Raw genomic sequence first — 21,744 nt, forward strand, 5'->3', positions numbered from 1 at the left:
GCACGATCAGCTCAGACGGTAGTATAGAATGTTACTGGTCACGGCACCACTAATTACTATAGCGCTGTATGGTGTCTCATGCAAACGCCAGTCCTATCTCTTCGAGGTCCATTTTGGTGTGGTGTGGCGACTCTGGTGTCTTGTTTGGTGGCTTACAGACACCACGATAGTACGACAGGGGTCTTAGTCTGCTATTGCAATTGTGTCAGAATGGTCGTGCAAAAGTGCAAGAGGGACGGAGCTATACAACTTACATAGTTCCGTCCCTCTCGCACTGCTCAATGATCGACCATTCTGACACAATTGTAATAGCAGACTAAGACCCCTGTCGTACTATCGTGGTGTCCCGGAGAAATACAGCCCTTATAGTAACCTAATTAATAATAATAAATAATAAATGTGTAACTTCGTATTATCTAATATAACTGTATTATTTTTTTAATCACTGTTTTTATATTTAAATTGTAAATAACCACGTTAAACCAAAGAGAGAGAGAGAGAGAGGATTTTCATACATTCAGCGACGTCAATTTTGTGTAGCGCTATCTTTTTCTGACAGATCTCCCGTCCTTGTCTAATGCTGGCTTTATTATTTTTCTGATTCGTGACAATCTGTTTACCTTAAGTCTAATGGGCGTAATAGTTTTTTTGTCACCTATCAAGAGGCTTCCAATCACAGCTAATTGATCCAATGGTGTGACCCATCTCTATTAGACGAAAAATTTTTCACTTTTGCATTATTGACGCAAAAATATAATATGCATTAGAGGTTACATTGTTGTCCAATCAAAAACAAAGAAAGAGAGAGAGAGAGAGAAAGAGAGAGAGAGAGAGAGAGAGAGAAAGCATATTTCATACGTTCACCCGTCCTCATCTACTTGTATTAACAGAATGTCATTCTGATTGAGTGACAGAGACAGCGCTATACACTGAAGCTAGCTATCTCACTCTTTCGTTAAACGTGGTTGTTCCAGAGATCTCTAATGAATTTATTTAAAAGAATTTCAACCTTACGTTTATGTAATAAAGACTAGTATCCTTCACCTCTCTAGGACATAAAAATCGAATTTACTTTATTATTTTTTAAATCTGTGTATTGTAAATAATGGATGTATAATGTATCAATGTTATTTTAATTCAACAAGTAAATGTCTAACATGTATAGCTTTTCTTGTTTCATTTTACCCCTTTTTAAATACTAGCACTAACTCTCTTATCGTGGATGCTCGACTAGTTTCAAGGCACATCGGGGCTCATAATACAGAAAAAAGTCGGGACAGGTGAAACCGGAGGCCCAATTACCCCCTTCCCAATCTCCCCAACCACCCCTTAAATTCCCAACCCCCAAAAGGCCGGCAACGCACTTGTAACGCCTCTGGTGTTTCGTGTGTCCATGAGCGGCGACGATTACTTACAATCAGGTGATCCATCTGATCGTTTACCAGCTTATACCATAAGAAAACCAAATAGAAATTTACAAAAACTTAAAACTTCTATTAGTCTGTAAATTCTTGTGGACAAGAGGAGATGGGACTTGGTTTGGGTTCAATTCCTGAAACATTTAATCCTTTACATATCAACAAACTTAATAAATTCTTTTAATCTAATCGATTTCAAATGCCTCAGTTATACGAGTAGGTTTGAATCTGGAGTTTTGCAAAAATGGTTTATAAAGAATACACAAAATTAAGTTTAAAATTAATATAAGATCAATTTATTCATATAAATATTACAATTTCATATAATAAATAAATTATAGGGAGACCTCTAATGTCCTCTTAATGTAACATCCACTTTTTCACGGCGATTACTTACCATCAGGTGATCCGTCAGCCCATTTACCAGCTTCACTACATAGTATAAAACAAAGTCCCTTTCTCTGTCCCTATGTCCCTTTGTATGCTTACATCTTTAAAACTTTTTTATAAACGCCATAAACGAGCATACGTATCACCTGGTAAGCAATCGCCGCCGCCCATGGACACTTGAAACACCAGAGGCGTTACAAGTGTATTGCCAGCTTTTTGGGGATTAGGAATTCAAGGGTTGTTGAGGAATCGGTGATTGGGAAGATTGGGAAGGGGGGAATTGGGCCTCCGGTAACCTCACTCACACAACGCAAGCGCTGTTTCACGTCGGTTTCCTGTTCGGCCGTGGTATCACTCCGGTCGAGCCGGCCCATTCGTGTCGAAGCATGGCTCTCCCACACTTAGTTTATTTGTATAAACATACAACAGTACCAATATTAACACATTAGCTACGTAGTTTTGCTAGTATGGTGTATGGCTCTAGCGTGTGCGGACAAGGCGGTGCTCTGTGCGAACCGCGCGTTACATATGTTGCACGCGTGGGGCTTCTCTCCAGTGTGGGTGCGGAGGTGGTTTGTCAGGATCTTGTTTGTCTGTAAGAGATATACTTTTAATTAATATTTGTTACATCACTACTTTAGTAACATTAGTTTATGTTACCCCGTCACTAATGTCCGAGGTCAACGACCACTGTCGTTCTTGTGTGTGTCGAGTGCAGTCGCACCTACTTATAAAATAATCAATTAATATTGTAATATGTAAAGTAAAATACAAGTCATCCTATTTAAAGTCGTTTAATTTAATAACATAACAACAATACAATATTGTTTTACCTTTATAGCAGGGTCAGGTATAAGTCAAATATCAAACCCTATTATTTCTATAAATAAATATCAAATAATCAAACATTAAAAATTCCTAATTTTTATTTAATTTCAGAAATAACAAAAGTCCAAATAATCAATTCTTTTTTCCGCGTAAAGGCAAACGACCACAGGCCCGCATCGTACGCATCGCACGCAACGGATTTTAGTTTGTCTTGTATAGAAACTCATACAACTGCGTCCACTGATCCGCATCGTACGGACCGCATCATCGGCAATGCCTACATGAGATGCGTACTGATGACGTCATACGGAATGCGTACGATGCGGGCCTGTGGACGCTTACCTTAAAGCATGCATACAAAAGTAGGCAGAAATTTTAGAAAAACTATGTCATCATAAGGGCCCTTAAACATAGGTTTCCTGTTATAGCATCGGTAACTCCCCTCTTTAAGGCTTAGAGACAGGGCGGGAAGAAAATATTTTGGAGAATCGCCCGGGCCCCCAAACAATTTTTTATATGGAGCCCCGTCAACGTATATTACGTCACTGGTAAGTAGAAGACATACTCACGGTAAAACCGCGGCCGCACATATAGCATATTTTATTTTTCGGCGGCAATATACCTTCGTGGACTCGTCTGGTGTGCTTCACTAAGTCTGCGTTACGAATAAAGTTCTGAAATAACCTTGTCACACTGCTCGCATCGATATTTGTAACACTTCAAATGTACTAAGTTGTAGTGATCTTTCATGTAGATGTTCTTTGAGAAGATCTTGTCGCAACCCGGGCATGGGATCCTGGAATAAAACGACACATATTATACATTTAAGTTATAGTTAAGTCTTTGACTGCCAATAGTAAACTGTTGAAGGCAAATAATCAGCTAACGTCGAACGATCAATCGATCAATCGAGCTTCCTCGAAAACGAGGAAGCTCGATTGTTTTCAAGGAATTCTCGATTGATTTCGCGGAATTCTCGATTGTTTTCGCGGAATTCTCGATTGTTTTCGCGGAATTCTCGACTGTTTTCGAATAATGCTCAATTGTTTTCGAGGAGTTATCGTCTATTTTCGAGTAATACTCGATTGTTTACGAAGAATCCTCAATTATTTTCGAGGAATCCTCGATCGTTATCAATAGTTTACACCGATATATCAACAATTATGTACTCACCTATGTTTCTTATGCTTCGTGTGCCTAGTACTGTTGGCTATATGCCACCTGTACCTATATATGTCCCGGTACTGTCTGTCACACTCGACACAGTACGCCGTGTTATGCACCGTGTGCGTTGTTTATATATTATATATACTCACCTATGTTTCTTATGCTTCGTGTGCCTAGTACTGTTGGCTATATGCCACCTGTACCTATATATGTCCCGGTACTGCCTGTCACACTCGACACAGTACGCCGTGTTATGCACCGTGTGCGTTGTTTATATATTATAGAAACTCACCTATGTTTCTTATGCTTCGTGTGCCTAGTACTGTTGGCTATATGCCACCTGTACCTATATATGTCCCGGTACTGTCTGTCGCACTCGACACAGTACGCCGTGTTATGTACCGTGTGCGTTGTTTATATATATACAGTACATAATATAGAGGCTTTATATATTTTATATACATTATTTACTGACCTTATAGACACTTTAAAAAGCACTATAACAGCCGCATTTTCGTATAGCAAAGATTAATGTATCAGACAAATTATGTGTGTTTGCTTGTCTGTACAGAAAAAGCTAAATATCTCGAAAACTACTGAACCGATTTTGAAAATTCTTTGACCTACATAAAGCTAGATTATTGACGAATCTTATATGCTAGGTTTTATGCCAATATCATGACACTTTTTCAAGAAAAGACTAATGAAAGATAAATTTGTTAGTTTGTCTGTCTATATTATAGAAACTTACCTATGTTTCTTGTGCTTCGTATGCCTAGTACTGTTGGCTATATGCCACCTGTACCTATATATGTCCCGGTACTGTCTGTCGCACTCGACACAGTACGCCGTGTTATGCACCGTGTGCGTTGTTTATATATTATATATACCCACCTATGTTTCTTATGCTTCGTGTGCCTAGTACTGTTGGCTATATGCCACCTGTACCTATATATGTCCCGGTACTGTCTGTCACACTCGACACAGTACGCCGTGTTATGCACCGTGTGCGTAGTTTTGTTGTGAAGCCATAGACCGTTGTATCGAGCCCATTTCTTGTTGCACGGCTTGCATTCGAAGGGAGAGTGTTGTTTTCTGTGAAATAAGGTTCATAATGTGTTAAGGTGCTCCCACACAGCGGTTATATAACGTTATACAACAATGCGTAACAAATTATAACAGTGGTTGTAGAGTATGTTACATGCTATTATAAATGTTACACAATGTTTTATAACGTTATATAACTGCTGTTTCGGAGCACCTATGATTTTTTTATGTTACTAGCTTCCGTCCGCGACTCTGTCCACGCGGATGTCGGTCTTCGCGTGGAAATTTTATTTCTCCATTTTGAGTAACTCTGACAATGACATCTTTTAAATATCAATTGCGCCCAAATACGGCGAGGCCCATAATAATGAAGGAGATCCCTCTATTGAGGTACTGCTGTTGAGCTCGCGTGGTCATAGCTACCTTTTTAGTATAAAAAGATAGATATAAAGACAAGCCAGTAATTACCAGGAAAAAGACCAAGGGGCAGGAGTCCGATACGTTGTTCGGACCAAATCCGTGCCACACTGGAGACCACAGTCTGCGACGCCATCCACATCGCCGAAGATATAGCAATATGGCAAAATATAGTCAACTAGAGAGTTATTCGTCGGGGTCACGACCCTCAGCATTGAGGATAAACGACGCAAGGAGGAGGAGTAGGTAGTTATCAGAATTGGAACCTATTACCTACCTAATATGATCCTTAATACAGTAGCGCATTTTGAACGTGATGCCGCAGTAATCACATATAAACTTCTCGTGCCAATCCTTGTAATGCTTGAAGAATTCTCTTCTACTCCTGAAACAATAATAACACACTAAGTTAACACCACATAGTATAAAACAAAGTCGCTTTCCACTGTGAAAATCAACAAAAAAATGATTTATTTCAAATAGACGAGGAGGCTCTTGAATATCAAAGCAAATATAATAATAATAAAATGTCTATCTGTCGGTCCGTCCATTAGTGATACTATTTGCTCGTTCGAAAATAATCCAGGACTTTTGAAAGTGATCAAGGAATTCCGATCGCTTTCAAGTAACGCCCGATTGTTATCGAGTAAAGCTCGAAAGTGATCAAGGACGCCCGATTGGTATTACGCATAAGAATAGAGCTGTACATTAATGGCAGGGGCAGAGAAAGCACTTACAATGCGCTAATAATGATAATAACTGAAAATTATACTTACCCAAACTTCAATCGACATTTCAGACACTGGAACAATCGTCTATGTACCTTCTCTATATGATATAGTCTATGTGATTTACTATAACATGTATATTCACATATACTACATATATACTTCACATAATGACGCGATATATGTTCAGAAAGCCGACTCCTCGTTTTTATATGGGACGTACATATGTCACATGTGTATTGGGTTGCCTGAAAAGTAAAAAATATTATATTAATGTCACTATAATTTTATTGTAACTTTCGTGAGACATACTAAATTAATTATTATGTTCAGTAGCAGCGCGACAATCGCCGCGTCGTGTGTCGCGGAATGCTGCTCATGAATATGAGCCTTTAGCATGGCTTGAAACTAGTCGAGTTCCTCGTCAAACAGTTGCGTGAGTAAGCCGATAACATATAATAATTAATTTAATGTTACTGTTTCAGAAAGGCGTATTTATTAAGTGTGGGAGAGCCATGCTTCGGAACGAATGGGCCGGCTCGACCGGAGTGATACCACGGCCGAGCAGAAAACCGACGTGAAATAACGCTTGCGTTGTGTGAGTGCGATTATCGGATGCTTAGTTCTAATCTTCCCAATCCCCGATTCCTCATCAACCCTTTAATTAAAATTCTTAACCCCCAAAAGACCGGCAACGTACCTGTAGCGTTTCGATGGTCCTTGGGCGGCGGCGATTACTTACCATCAGGTGATCTGTCCGCTCGTTTACCGGCTTATACCATAAAAAAATGCAATATTAATAAATAATGGCAAAGAGAGAACAAGCGTAACTACATAGCTAGAAGATTTCGGAATTGGATTGAGAAGATTGGGGGGGGGTAATTGGGCCTCCGGTAACGTCACTTACACAAGGAAACAAAATGCAAGCGTTGTTTCACATCAGTTTTCTGCTCGGCCGTGGTATCACTCCGGTCGAGCCGGTCCAGCAGTGCCGAAGCATGGCTCTCCCACACAGCCCACACTTAAATTATACTAATTTGTTTGGTGTATCGAATGTATGTTCATACGCATGTAGAAAATGCGATTTATGACAAACAGACACTCCAATTTTATTTATTAGTCTATTTCTAGATTAGTAAAGAAGTCTAACTATACCTTTTCATGAAACATTCCATTATGTTTCAGTAAAACCTCTTCGTTTTCAAACACTAGGACACAATTATCACACTTGTATCTCTTTGACTTAAAATATTCGCTGTCTCTTTCACTCTCCATACATTTTCGAACATCAGCATCATCTATCTGTACTCTTCTAAAGCAGTTCTTGTCTTTAATAATAATTTTGAATTTCGGTTTTTTATTTTGTAACGCTCTCTTTTTCGCCCAGCGGTTGTTTTTCGGTTTTTTCTCTGGTTCTGTAATAAAAAAGATATATAGGGTGACCGGTAATTAGTGAACGATATTTAAACACGTGATTGTACTCATGATTACAAACGACTTTCCCGAAGAAACTTTTTTTGTGTAGTCATTAGTTTTATTTTTATAACAATAACAATTTGACTGCCTCGTTGGTCGAGTGTTCGCAAGTGCGACTGCCGAATAAGAGGTCTCGGGTTCGATTCCCGGGTCGGGCAAAGTATTACTGGGCTATTCGGTTTTTCGAAAATTTCTCAGTAGTAGCACGGAGTTTGGAATTGCGTCCAGTATATGGCAATACGCTCACTTCCTATTACATGGGACTTATAACACAAATGGTGAAAAGTATAGCGGCATTACGTGCTGTAATGCGCACCTCTGCCTACCCCTTCGGGGATAAAAGGGGTGGCGTTGCATACGTTGCATGCAAATTAAGAAAAAATCATTAGTACGCACGTATATTACCAAAATACCAACTGTACCGCGGGCGCGGGCGCCTCAAATTTTGTTGTTTTGTTATCTTAGTAATAGCTTTATATCAGCTTCATAGCACATCTCTTGTGGAAAAGCACGCTAATAAAAAAAATACCTGTAGTTTCAACCACAATTTCTTCTTTCAAATCATCATGAACAGCTTCAAACTCCTTGTCATCATGAGCGCTTCTATCATCAACAACATCCTCATCATCACTACATTTGTCACATGTCTTTATATCCGTCTGTATGTTGATATCGTTTATGTATATTGTATGTGGGTGCGAGTCGTTCAGTGTGATCGTTGTGAGACTGGACTGTGTGCCGAAGAGGTAGCTCTGTAAAAATAGTTATTACTATTAAATTACATATTGTATAGGGCGCCCACACCCGCGTTATCGGAAGACTAGTAACTATATAAGTAGGTATTTAAGAACATTACGCGCGCGTGTTAATGACATTTTGTTGTTTTGTTATAATATAAAACAACACCTTCACCTACAATGAGTACAATATAACATCAAAACCAAACAACAAATATATGTATTGTGATTCACATATAACTACGAAATTCCAAAAAAAATATTATACTGGGGCATTGAAGTCCTCTGAAGGTATAAGATGCCCGCTTCTCATGCATGAGGGTGCGGATTCGAAACCTATCAAGGCGAGTACCAATGTGACTTTTTCTGATGTATGTTCTTTTTATAGATTATTTAGGCACCAAAATTATTTTCACAATAATTCCCTTCACAGTTTGTGAAGGGAATTATTGTGAAAATATGAGTACCTACTGACTATTTGGTCTATAGTTTTCACTCACCTGACCCAACAGTAGCATTTCATTAGCTTTCACAGCTTGCTGCTGAAACCTGACAGCTCTGTGGAGAAATGCAATACACTCCCAGCATAATCTTATACTTTCTAAAGGAATAGTATTCTGAAAATAAAAAAATATCAGAATTTACATCTAAGAGATTGTGTGAACAGCATTCTTGCTTTCCCAATTTGTGATAGGGTAAAAATGTTATACAAATTAATCTGTAGACCATAAGTTTATAGACTATACTGTTTAGACCATTAGTAGCTATTTAGTTTTGTTTTTTATAAGTTATTATGATTTTAATGGCACTGAGCGATGTTGTCTCTGAGAGACAAAGGTCCCATAATAAATTATAAAAATAATCAATCAGGTGAAAAAATAAGTAGAAATATGTATATACACAGAGCATACACTAACTGTTGTTTCCCATATTTTTAAGATTGTCTGTATGTATCTTAGTTGGTAAGCCTTAATAAATAAATAAATAAATAAATATGTCTTTCGATAGTTATTATAAAAATGGTAATTCTACATTTATATTTAATAGTTAAATTAAATGTTAAAAGAAAACTTACATAAACTTCTAAATCAGAAATAAGTAGTTTAAACACATTCAGATACTGCTGTAAAGGAGATAATTTCCTTCCAATGCTTAAACAGACTGAGCATTGATTCTCTTCATTAGGAAACTCATATTTTATTTCTATTTCATCCATTATTTAGGTTTTAGGCTTCAGCAATTGTGATCCAGAGCTGCGGAATACCCTGCGGAAAATTACTAAGGTTACATTTTGTCTCTTTTTAACCCTCCACTTCCCTAAAATGAGGGGTGGAAGTTTACCACAGATGGGGTCCAGTAGGGCAGATGAGCGTGAGATTTCAACTTAAACAACCCACTGATCGTAATCTTCCAATAAGTAAACCAATGTTAAAAATAAAATAAAAAATAATTTCAGTTTTAATAATATGATTGGAAAAAGTTTACTTAACGTATTACTTTTTACTTAAATACTTATAAGAATGTATTATTTTACCGTGAATAATTATCAAATAAGTATTTCCTAACTAAATAAACTTTAAAGAATTTATTAATGTTTTGCATTTGCTACTGTCAAACCTAACAGCTGATTTTGTTGACATACATTTATAAATCCCGTTTCATTCTAATCAGCTTAGAACTTAGAAACTTAGAATACAAAAGAAATCATAATTCAACATTTTTTAATTAAAAGTATTGATAATTTTTCAAATTAAAATAACGTTATTGATACAATTGTGATAATCAATTAATTTTCAAGCATTATTTTCTTAGTTTCAACCGTTCATTTAAAAACCGATAATAATATCGTTTTCTTTCTGTTTGACAGCCAAACGTGTGATGTACAACACTAGTAACAAAATGGCATCGATTTGTGTTTATTGTTGTGTTTTTAAAAATAATTAAATAAAAACGAGTGTTTTTAAGCTTTTTTTATGCTTAAAATATACGCTTTATTTAGATAAATCGCATGAGTCGATATTTATCACCTTTCGAGCTGAGAATGAATAGGTTTTCATTCATAATTCTTGTTTAATCTTAGTGTCTAGTGAAAGTTGATCGTGAACAAAAACAAATGTTAACGAATTTATCATTAAAATGGATATTAAAGAAGAACAACTATGTTATAAACTACTTTGCAACGCTTGCCTCTGTGTTGGAAGGAAGTTACATAAAATAACTGATGAGAAAACACGAAATTATTACTTGAATGCGTTGGGCGAAATTCCTGTAAGTAAATCAGTTTTTTTAAAAAAACTATTCGATCCCACTGACCGATTTTTGGTATAAAATTAATTTAAAACGATCTAGAATTCATTTTAAATATAAATACCTTGTAAAAACGTGTCACTTTTAAGCATAAATATTTTATTGTTGCATTTGGGGCTTAATTTTAAAGAACTAAAGTAATATACCTATTTTCACTCTCCAGCCTCATATCTCTAGGCACAAAAAAGATCTAGATAAAATTTGGACCAGGGGTAGATTATAATCTAGAATAACACATAAGACACTATTTATCCCATAGCTAGTACTTAATTATTATAATTAGTTCTTCCTTTAACTAAAAATCATGGTTTACTCACGTAAATTAATGTAGACAAGCTCTACTAGTTTTAAATCACATAGGGACTCTTCATCATGAGCAGCATGCACAGATGCGGCGACGACTGTAGGCTTTAACTAGTAAAGTTTTTCTCCGTTAACATGTGTGGGTTAACCGTGATTTTTAGTTTATTTAGTATGTCTCACAATAGTTATTATAAAAATAGTAATTCTTTTACTTTAATTTCAGTTGTACAACCCATCTACAGTGAATCTCCAGATATGCTGGGAGTGTAACGCACTGCTGCAGAAGAGTGTGGCTTTCAAGGAGCAGGTGCAGGACTCATATAGGATATTGCAGACTTATACTAACGAGGTGAGCTTCAAGAGAGGAAAATAGTGCTTTCACTATGTGACATGTAGACCTCTAAACTAATAAATAAAATTGTAGTGTATCATGGAAATAAAGATATCGACGGTTAAAAGGAAATAGGGTATAAGCAGCATTTTGGGTCCAAAGTGAGTTTATTATGCTACCCTATGTGAAATTTTCCGCTCTTTGGAATGCGCTAACGCTCAAGGCTCTACGATAACATTTTTGGCGTTTATACCCTAGCAAAAAAAATATTTTTCTAGTATTCTTTCGACGGCTCTCCTGAACATTTCATTTTTTGACATTTATTGAGCTGGAACCCCTGTAAACCCGCTAGATTGTCCTCAGCTCCGGATAAAATTATGTGTATTGAGTTAAAGCATATGAAGAAACATACAATACATACACTAAAATATTTTTTACAATTTTTGTCTGTCTGTTTGTTCAGGCTAATCTCTGAAATGGCTGGATGGGTTTTGATGGTACTTTTAGTAAAAGTCTGTCACTCTCTCTCGCCTCGCCCAAGGTGGGAGAAGTCATTGGATGACTCGTAACCCATAAATAAAATTTTTGTTAAAATTTTGAAAAGTTGGTGTTGGTTATGACTTTCAATAAAAGGGGTTACCTGTTATGCTCCACTGCATACTTCAGGTGTTATATAATATAATGGTCAGTGATGAAAACAGCGCCGTGCGTGACTCGAGCTGTCATGTTCGGGCTATGTCATTTTAGCTGAGCACTGGCTTTTTTGCGCCGTGTTGATTGTTTATCTACTTTTAAATTATTTTCTTGCAATATTTTTTAATGGTGCATATTTTTTTTATTTTTTGTTTGAGAAGACGTTGCCCCACACCAGTATATTCTCCTGTGTCGTGAATGCGTTTCCAAACATACAAGTTCACATACACATGACACTCAGGCCCGAAACAACAATTTGTGGATCACACAAAGAGTTGCTCCGTGCGGAAACGCGTTACATGTTGCACGGTAGCCAGTTGCCCAGCACCGCACCAACCGTGCAGGTTCCCAGTAGGGCTGATGCCTGATCCAGAGCTGCGGACTATCTAGCGGGTTTACCAGGGCTCCGGCTTGAAAAACAGGAGTAGGAATGGGGTGGTTTTTAGTCAGTAAGAGTCTAACACCCTCTCGCCTCGCCTAAGGCGAGAGAAGTCATTGGATGATTTTCCCCCCTAAAAAAACCGTGCAGACTCATTTTCTTATATGTAAAATTTTATTTGTAGAATCTCCACGAATGCCTGCTATCCGACGTGAGTCGTCCGCCTCGGTTAAAGCTCCATAAAGCTGATCCAGTCAACATACTGCCGTCTGATGGCTTGCAGACCTTTTCAGAACCTATCAATTGCCTTAAAGATGAATTCAAAGAGGAGTGTAGAGATGATGGTATGTACTTAATTGTTTATTTAATTGATTGATTGACTGCCTCGTTGGTCGAGTGGTCGCAATTGCGATTACCGGCTGTCGGACAAAGGGTTTGATTCCCGCGTCGGGCAAAGTTTTACTGGGCTAGTTTTCACCACCCTCTCCAAATTAAAAGGAACTCCTAAGCTAAGATGGATTTTTTATGGTATAAGCCGGTAAACGAGCAGACGGATCATCTGATGGTAAGCAATTGCTGCCGCCCATGGACACCCGAAACACTAGGGATGTCACAGTGCTTTGCCGGGGATTAGGAATTTAAGTATTAGGGAATCGAGGATTGGGAAGCGGGTAATTAGGCCTGCGGTAACCTCACTCACACAACGAAACACAACGCAAGCGTTGTTTCACGTCGGTTTTCTGCTCGGCCGTGGTATCACTCCGGTCGTGCCGGCCCATTCGTGCCGAAGCATGGCTCTCCCACACTTCAACACTTTCAGAATATAACCAACATGATATTATAAGTTTTAAAACTGACATGGTCACTAGTAATATCATTAGAACTTAAACGCGGATATTTACCAAGTTTATTAGCTTTTATAAATATCGGAATCTCATAAAAAATAAACATGGTAAATATCCTGGTTTAAGTTCTAATTATACAACATGATATTATATTATATTTCAGACGATGAAAACGCGTTGGAAGATGATGGCATACTGTCAGATTCATCTGACAATACCAAACGATCTGAATCTGACATCCAGGATGTTATGTGTTCCGTGAAGGGTAGAGATAAGAGAAAGAGAGTTAGCACTAAAACTAGGAAAGCTAAAAAAGGGAAGAAAAGTAAAGTGAGTAGAAACAAAATTAATAATAATTAATAATCTTTTGTAATATAAAAATTAATTCCACTTCCTTTTAATTGTAATGTTATCGGCTTACTCACGTAACTGTTTGACGAGGAACTCGACTAGTTTCAAGCCATGCTAGAGACAATCGCCGCGTCGTGTGTCGCGGATTGCTGCTCATGAACATGAGCCTTTAGCATGGTTTGAAACTAGTCGAGTTCCTCGTCAAACAGTTACGTGAGTAAGCCGATAACATAATAATTAATTTAGTATGTCTCACGAAAGTATACATTTCCTTTTGTTCTTATAGCCATAATTTTAATTTTTTTTTAGAAGAATAAAGTTTTTTCTTTCTATCTTTCTATAACTAATGTTATATTTCTTTTCGTCTGTCATTATAGGAGCTACAAGACTGTCTGGAATTAGATCATCAAGAAGACACAGTTCCAGAAGTATCTATGGTGTGTGTCAAAGAAAAATTCAAAGAAGAATGGGAGGAGAAAGGTATTCTATTCTTCTGTAAGCCAGTGTGTGATTTGTTACCATCTCTATTCTATCATGCTTCGGCACGAATGGGCCGGCTCGACCGCAGTGATACCACGGCGTCACAGAAAACCGACGTGAAACAACTCTTGCGTTGTGTGAATGCGGTTACCGGAGGCCCAATCAACCCCCTTCCCAATCCCCTATTTCCCAACAACACTTAAATTTCTAACCCCCCAAAAGGCCTCACTTGCAACGCCTCTGGTGTTTCGGGTGTCCATAAGCGGCGACGATTACTTACCATCAGACTCCATGCTACTACTGAGAAATTTTCGAAAAACCGAAAACAACCCATAATACTATACCCGACCCGGGAATCGAACCCGAGACCCCTGGCCTGGCAGTGGCACTTACGACCACTCGGCCGACGACGTATTCTTACTATTAAAATTCCTTGCTTTTTTCAGAAGACATAAATGCACTAGGCGACGTTGATAACGACATGCTATCGGACTCGTCTGACAATACGAAAGCATTAAATGATATCCAGGATACTACGTGTGTGAACCAGGCAGACGAGGAACCAAGAGTCAGAACAATGGAGAAAGCTAAGAGAGTCAGGAGAGGTAGGGTGAGTAGAAGATTGGTGTTTAACTGCATAGCTTACACACACACACATACAACGTCACGCCTTTTTATCCCCGAAGGGGTAGGCAGAGGTGCACATTACGACACGTAATGCCGCTATACAATGTACCTACACCAACTTTTCACCATTCGTGTTATAAGTCCCATGTAATAGGGGGTGAGCCTATTGCTATATACTGGACACAATACCAGACTCCGTGCTACTACCGAGAATTTTTTGATAATCCGAAAATAGCCCAGTAATACTTTGCACGACTCGGGAATCGAACCCGAGACCCCTTGTTCGGCAGTCGCATTTGCGACCACTCGACCAACGAGGCAGTCTAGCTTAATATGTAATATGTAAGAAATCCATGATTCACAAAGAATATGTTTCTAACTTTAGTCAATAGATGGCGCTTTTTATTTGAGACACTACTTTTTATATAAGCCGGTAAACGAGCATGCGAATCACTTGATGGTAAGCAATCTCCGCCGCCTATGGACACCCGAAACACCAGAGGCGTTACAAGTATAAGAAGGTTGTTGCAGAATCGGGGATTGTTGTGATTGGGAAGGGGGTTAATTGGGCCACCTGTAACCTCACTCACACAACGCAAGCGTTGTTTCACGTCAGTTTTCTGCTCGGCCGTGGTATCACTCCGGTCGAGCCGGCCCAGCAGTGCCGAAGCATGGCTCTCCCACACATTATAATTTGCTTTTCTCAATATAATTGTATCGTACTACCTTCTTAAAGGTAAGCGTCCACAGGCCCGCATCGTACACATCGCACGCATCGTACGCATTCCGTATGACGTCATCAGTACGCATCGCATGTAGGCATTGCTGATGATGCGGTCCGTACGATGCGGATCAGTGGACGCAGTTGTATGAGTTTCTATACAAGACATACAAAAATCCGTTGCGTACGATGCGGGGCTGTGGACGTTTACCTTAATTCTCTGTTTCATTTTACAGCCAAAAACAATAAAATCTTTGCGGCAAAATATTCTAACTATAGAGCTAACGTATGAAGAGTTACTCGTAGAAAGAGACAGAGAATCGGCGAGAGAGAGTTACGTAAAGGCGCAATACAAATGCGAGAGCTGTTTGATTGGATTCAATTATAACAAGTCTTATCAAGCTCATGTTGCAGCTAAACATTCCGAGGTAAGTGATAAACATACCAACAAGTAATAATATAGGGTGACCGGTAATTAGTGAACGATATTTAAACACGTGATTGTACTCATGATTACAAACAACTTTAGTGAAGAAACTTTTTTTGTATACTCATTAGTTTTATTTTTATCACAATAATAAAACACCAAGATTTCATTACAACGCGCGCGTAAAGTTCCAATATAACGCGGGCGCGGGCGCCTCGCTGCTAACAGCTGATCATGGGAAACAACGCGCGCGCGAAATTTTATGCGTGCTCGTCGGTTAAGGGTAGTTTTAATTAGGCCCATCCTTAATATATCGCCAATCTGGTCGATATATGTCCTTCTAGGACGTCCTTTAGATGGCCCCATTCATATTCTCCTTGTATATTTCTTTCCTAAATCTGCCTAACCTTATCCGTGTGAGAAGAGGCCTTTGGTCAGCAGTGGCTGCTTACAGGTTGATGATGAAGAAGTACTTTTAAATGTAGTATAATAACAACAAGTAGCACTCATTTTTCACCAGTTATGAATTACCATGTAACATGTAAATAATACACGTGTTATGTACGTTCAAATAATCACTATATAAAAAAACAATTGCTGTTCGTTAGTCTCACTAAAACTCGAGAACGGGTGGACCGATTTGGCTAATTTTGGTCTTGAATTATTTGTGGAAGTACAGGGCAGGTCTAAAAGGTGGGAAAAAAAATGTTTGAGGCGGTACGAAGTTTGCCGGGTCAGCTAGTTAAAGATATATTATTTGTTATAGGACCTGGGCGACTACATATGTCCCATATGTAAGACCATAGTACCGTCCATAGACTCATTCACCGCGCACTACAAGCGGCATATGAGAAGGTATGTAACATTACATTACAGATGTTAAAGTTTGAGATTGTTAAAGTAATCAGAATAAGCATAATTAAATGTAGTAGTTAATATTCATGATATCTCTCTCTCTCTCTCTCTGTTACACTCCCTTCCGCCGCTTTCCATCCCCCACTCTCCCCTCTCTCGCCCCCTCTCTCCTACCCCCTCTCCTGATCCCCCTCTGTCCTCCCTCCTTTCTCTTCAACCTTACCTCGCCTCTCCCTCTACCCCTCCCTCTCTCTCTCTTCCCCTTACCTCGTCTCTCCTCCTCCTCTCTCTCTCTCTCTCTCTCTCTCTCTCTTCTCCTATTTCCCCTTTTCTATCAGCTTCTATCTCTTGCGCTATTTCCCCGCTCTCAGTCTATCCCCCCCTCATTATTTCATAATTATCTCACCTCTTATTACTATGTTCGCTTCTAGTATGAATCAATATATTTTCTCCACAGATACGAGTGCAGTATCTGCCACAAGCGCACCCTGGACATCAAGGTGATGCAGCAGCACTACTACTCCACGCACGAGATCTCGCTCAAGGAGTACAAGTGTAATATTTGCGGGAAGGTGTCTAAGTAAGTATATACTAGACATCAAGGTGATGCAGCAGCACTACTACTCCACGCACGAGATCTCGCTCAAGGAGTACAAGTGTAATATTTGCGGGAAGGTGTCTAAGTAAGTATATACTAGACATCAAGGTGATGCAGCAGCACTACTACTCCACGCACGAGATCTCGCTCAAGGAGTACAAGTGTAATATTTGCGGGAAGGTGTCTAAGTAAGTACATATATACTAGACATCAAGGTGATGCAGCAGCACTACTACTCCACGCACGAGATCTCGCTCAAGGAGTACAAGTGTAATATTTGCGGGAAGGTGTCTAAGTAAGTATATACTAGACATCAAGGTGATGCAGCAGCACTACTACTCCACGCACGAGATCTCGCTCAAGGAGTACAAGTGTAATATTTGCGGGAAGGTGTCTAAGTAAGTATATACTAGACATCAAGGTGATGCAGCAGCACTACTACTCCACGCACGAGATCTCGCTCAAGGAGTACAAGTGTAATATTTGCGGGAAGGTGTCTAAGTAAGTATATACTAGACATCAAGGTGATGCAGCAGCACTACTACTCCACGCACGAGATCTCGCTCAAGGAGTACAAGTGTAATATTTGCGGGAAGGTGTCTAAGTAAGTATATACTAGACATCAAGGTGATGCAGCAGCACTACTACTCCACGCACGAGATCTCGCTCAAGGAGTACAAGTGTAATATTTGCGGGAAGGTGTCTAAGTAAGTATATACTAGACATCAAGGTGATGCAGCAGCACTACTACTCCACGCACGAGATCTCGCTCAAGGAGTACAAGTGTAATATTTGCGGGAAGGTGTCTAAGTAAGTATATACTAGACATCAAGGTGATGCAGCAGCACTACTACTCCACGCACGAGATCTCGCTCAAGGAGTACAAGTGTAATATTTGCGGGAAGGTGTCTAAGTAAGTATATACTAGACATCAAGGTGATGCAGCAGCACTACTACTCCACGCACGAGATCTCGCTCAAGGAGTACAAGTGTAATATTTGCGGGAAGGTGTCTAAGTAAGTATATACTAGACATCAAGGTGATGCAGCAGCACTACTACTCCACGCACGAGATCTCGCTCAAGGAGTACAAGTGTAATATTTGCGGGAAGGTGTCTAAGTAAGTATATACTAGACATCAAGGTGATGCAGCAGCACTACTACTCCACGCACGAGATCTCGCTCAAGGAGTACAAGTGTAATATTTGCGGGAAGGTGTCTAAGTAAGTATATACTAGACATCAAGGTGATGCAGCAGCACTACTACTCCACGCACGAGATCTCGCTCAAGGAGTACAAGTGTAATATTTGCGGGAAGGTGTCTAAGTAAGTATATACTAGACATCAAGGTGATGCAGCAGCACTACTACTCCACGCACGAGATCTCGCTCAAGGAGTACAAGTGTAATATTTGCGGGAAGGTGTCTAAGTAAGTATATACTAGACATCAAGGTGATGCAGCAGCACTACTACTCCACGCACGAGATCTCGCTCAAGGAGTACAAGTGTAATATTTGCGGGAAGGTGTCTAAGTAAGTATATACTAGACATCAAGGTGATGCAGCAGCACTACTACTCCACGCACGAGATCTCGCTCAAGGAGTACAAGTGTAATATTTGCGGGAAGGTGTCTAAGTAAGTATATACTAGACATCAAGGTGATGCAGCAGCACTACTACTCCACGCACGAGATCTCGCTCAAGGAGTACAAGTGTAATATTTGCGGGAAGGTGTCTAAGTAAGTATATACTAGACATCAAGGTGATGCAGCAGCACTACTACTCCACGCACGAGATCTCGCTCAAGGAGTACAAGTGTAATATTTGCGGGAAGGTGTCTAAGTAAGTATATACTAGACATCAAGGTGATGCAGCAGCACTACTACTCCACGCACGAGATCTCGCTCAAGGAGTACAAGTGTAATATTTGCGGGAAGGTGTCTAAGTAAGTATATACTAGACATCAAGGTGATGCAGCAGCACTACTACTCCACGCACGAGATCTCGCTCAAGGAGTACAAGTGTAATATTTGCGGGAAGGTGTCTAAGTAAGTATATACTAGACATCAAGGTGATGCAGCAGCACTACTACTCCACGCACGAGATCTCGCTCAAGGAGTACAAGTGTAATATTTGCGGGAAGGTGTCTAAGTAAGTATATACTAGACATCAAGGTGATGCAGCAGCACTACTACTCCACGCACGAGATCTCGCTCAAGGAGTACAAGTGTAATATTTGCGGGAAGGTGTCTAAGTAAGTATATACTAGACATCAAGGTGATGCAGCAGCACTACTACTCCACGCACGAGATCTCGCTCAAGGAGTACAAGTGTAATATTTGCGGGAAGGTGTCTAAGTAAGTATATACTAGACATCAAGGTGATGCAGCAGCACTACTACTCCACGCACGAGATCTCGCTCAAGGAGTACAAGTGTAATATTTGCGGGAAGGTGTCTAAGTAAGTATATACTAGACATCAAGGTGATGCAGCAGCACTACTACTCCACGCACGAGATCTCGCTCAAGGAGTACAAGTGTAATATTTGCGGGAAGGTGTCTAAGTAAGTATATACTAGACATCAAGGTGATGCAGCAGCACTACTACTCCACGCACGAGATCTCGCTCAAGGAGTACAAGTGTAATATTTGCGGGAAGGTGTCTAAGTAAGTATATACTAGACATCAAGGTGATGCAGCAGCACTACTACTCCACGCACGAGATCTCGCTCAAGGAGTACAAGTGTAATATTTGCGGGAAGGTGTCTAAGTAAGTATATACTAGACATCAAGGTGATGCAGCAGCACTACTACTCCACGCACGAGATCTCGCTCAAGGAGTACAAGTGTAATATTTGCGGGAAGGTGTCTAAGTAAGTATATACTAGACATCAAGGTGATGCAGCAGCACTACTACTCCACGCACGAGATCTCGCTCAAGGAGTACAAGTGTAATATTTGCGGGAAGGTGTCTAAGTAAGTATATACTAGACATCAAGGTGATGCAGCAGCACTACTACTCCACGCACGAGATCTCGCTCAAGGAGTACAAGTGTAATATTTGCGGGAAGGTGTCTAAGTAAGTATATACTAGACATCAAGGTGATGCAGCAGCACTACTACTCCACGCACGAGATCTCGCTCAAGGAGTACAAGTGTAATATTTGCGGGAAGGTGTCTAAGTAAGTATATACTAGACATCAAGGTGATGCAGCAGCACTACTACTCCACGCACGAGATCTCGCTCAAGGAGTACAAGTGTAATATTTGCGGGAAGGTGTCTAAGTAAGTATATACTAGACATCAAGGTGATGCAGCAGCACTACTACTCCACGCACGAGATCTCGCTCAAGGAGTACAAGTGTAATATTTGCGGGAAGGTGTCTAAGTAAGTATATACTAGACATCAAGGTGATGCAGCAGCACTACTACTCCACGCACGAGATCTCGCTCAAGGAGTACAAGTGTAATATTTGCGGGAAGGTGTCTAAGTAAGTATATACTAGACATCAAGGTGATGCAGCAGCACTACTACTCCACGCACGAGATCTCGCTCAAGGAGTACAAGTGTAATATTTGCGGGAAGGTGTCTAAGTAAGTATATACTAGACATCAAGGTGATGCAGCAGCACTACTACTCCACGCACGAGATCTCGCTCAAGGAGTACAAGTGTAATATTTGCGGGAAGGTGTCTAAGTAAGTATATACTAGACATCAAGGTGATGCAGCAGCACTACTACTCCACGCACGAGATCTCGCTCAAGGAGTACAAGTGTAATATTTGCGGGAAGGTGTCTAAGTAAGTATATACTAGACATCAAGGTGATGCAGCAGCACTACTACTCCACGCACGAGATCTCGCTCAAGGAGTACAAGTGTAATATTTGCGGGAAGGTGTCTAAGTAAGTATATACTAGACATCAAGGTGATGCAGCAGCACTACTACTCCACGCACGAGATCTCGCTCAAGGAGTACAAGTGTAATATTTGCGGGAAGGTGTCTAAGTAAGTATATACTAGACATCAAGGTGATGCAGCAGCACTACTACTCCACGCACGAGATCTCGCTCAAGGAGTACAAGTGTAATATTTGCGGGAAGGTGTCTAAGTAAGTATATACTAGACATCAAGGTGATGCAGCAGCACTACTACTCCACGCACGAGATCTCGCTCAAGGAGTACAAGTGTAATATTTGCGGGAAGGTGTCTAAGTAAGTATATACTAGACATCAAGGTGATGCAGCAGCACTACTACTCCACGCACGAGATCTCGCTCAAGGAGTACAAGTGTAATATTTGCGGGAAGGTGTCTAAGTAAGTATATACTAGACATCAAGGTGATGCAGCAGCACTACTACTCCACGCACGAGATCTCGCTCAAGGAGTACAAGTGTAATATTTGCGGGAAGGTGTCTAAGTAAGTATATACTAGACATCAAGGTGATGCAGCAGCACTACTACTCCACGCACGAGATCTCGCTCAAGGAGTACAAGTGTAATATTTGCGGGAAGGTGTCTAAGTAAGTATATACTAGACATCAAGGTGATGCAGCAGCACTACTACTCCACGCACGAGATCTCGCTCAAGGAGTACAAGTGTAATATTTGCGGGAAGGTGTCT

At 40.0% G+C, this 21,744-nt stretch overlaps 2 protein-coding genes and 1 long non-coding RNA gene across 3 annotated transcripts in view; 1 reads left to right on the forward strand and 2 right to left on the reverse strand.

Moving 5' to 3' along the window:
- Positions 1–1,686: 1,686 nt before the first annotated feature.
- LOC118280882 (zinc finger protein 320) lies at positions 1,687–9,823 on the reverse strand. The gene is given in 11 exon segments (XM_050700946.1): positions 1,687–2,401; positions 3,206–3,310; positions 3,312–3,432; positions 4,698–4,898; positions 5,545–5,652; positions 6,044–6,243; positions 7,151–7,410; positions 8,001–8,223; positions 8,709–8,825; positions 9,284–9,473; positions 9,743–9,823. Coding segments are annotated over 10 exon segments (1,620 nt in total). The 5' UTR covers positions 9,425–9,473; positions 9,743–9,823; the 3' UTR covers positions 1,687–2,257.
- Positions 1,687–21,744, reverse strand: part of LOC126911887 (uncharacterized) — a 94,872-nt gene continuing 74,814 nt past the window's right edge. Inside the window, exon 2 of the long non-coding RNA XR_007706400.1 lies at positions 1,687–2,104. This is a non-coding gene — a long non-coding RNA (uncharacterized LOC126911887). The remainder of the gene's footprint in view (positions 2,105–21,744) is intronic.
- The window catches only part of LOC118281135 (zinc finger imprinted 3-like), a 30,114-nt gene continuing 18,452 nt past the window's right edge, over positions 10,083–21,744 (forward strand). Inside the window, exons 1-9 of the mRNA XM_050700935.1 lie at positions 10,083–10,476; positions 11,042–11,167; positions 12,406–12,565; positions 13,230–13,396; positions 13,795–13,897; positions 14,344–14,507; positions 15,482–15,673; positions 16,439–16,527; positions 16,985–17,107. Coding sequence (XP_050556892.1) covers positions 10,345–10,476; positions 11,042–11,167; positions 12,406–12,565; positions 13,230–13,396; positions 13,795–13,897; positions 14,344–14,507; positions 15,482–15,673; positions 16,439–16,527; positions 16,985–17,107 — 1,256 coding nt within the window. The 5' untranslated portion in view covers positions 10,083–10,344. The remainder of the gene's footprint in view (positions 10,477–11,041; positions 11,168–12,405; positions 12,566–13,229; positions 13,397–13,794; positions 13,898–14,343; positions 14,508–15,481; positions 15,674–16,438; positions 16,528–16,984; positions 17,108–21,744) is intronic.

Source organism: Spodoptera frugiperda, chromosome 19 (assembly GCF_023101765.2).
Source record: "Spodoptera frugiperda isolate SF20-4 chromosome 19, AGI-APGP_CSIRO_Sfru_2.0, whole genome shotgun sequence".
Lineage (NCBI taxonomy): Eukaryota > Metazoa > Arthropoda > Insecta > Lepidoptera > Noctuidae > Spodoptera > Spodoptera frugiperda.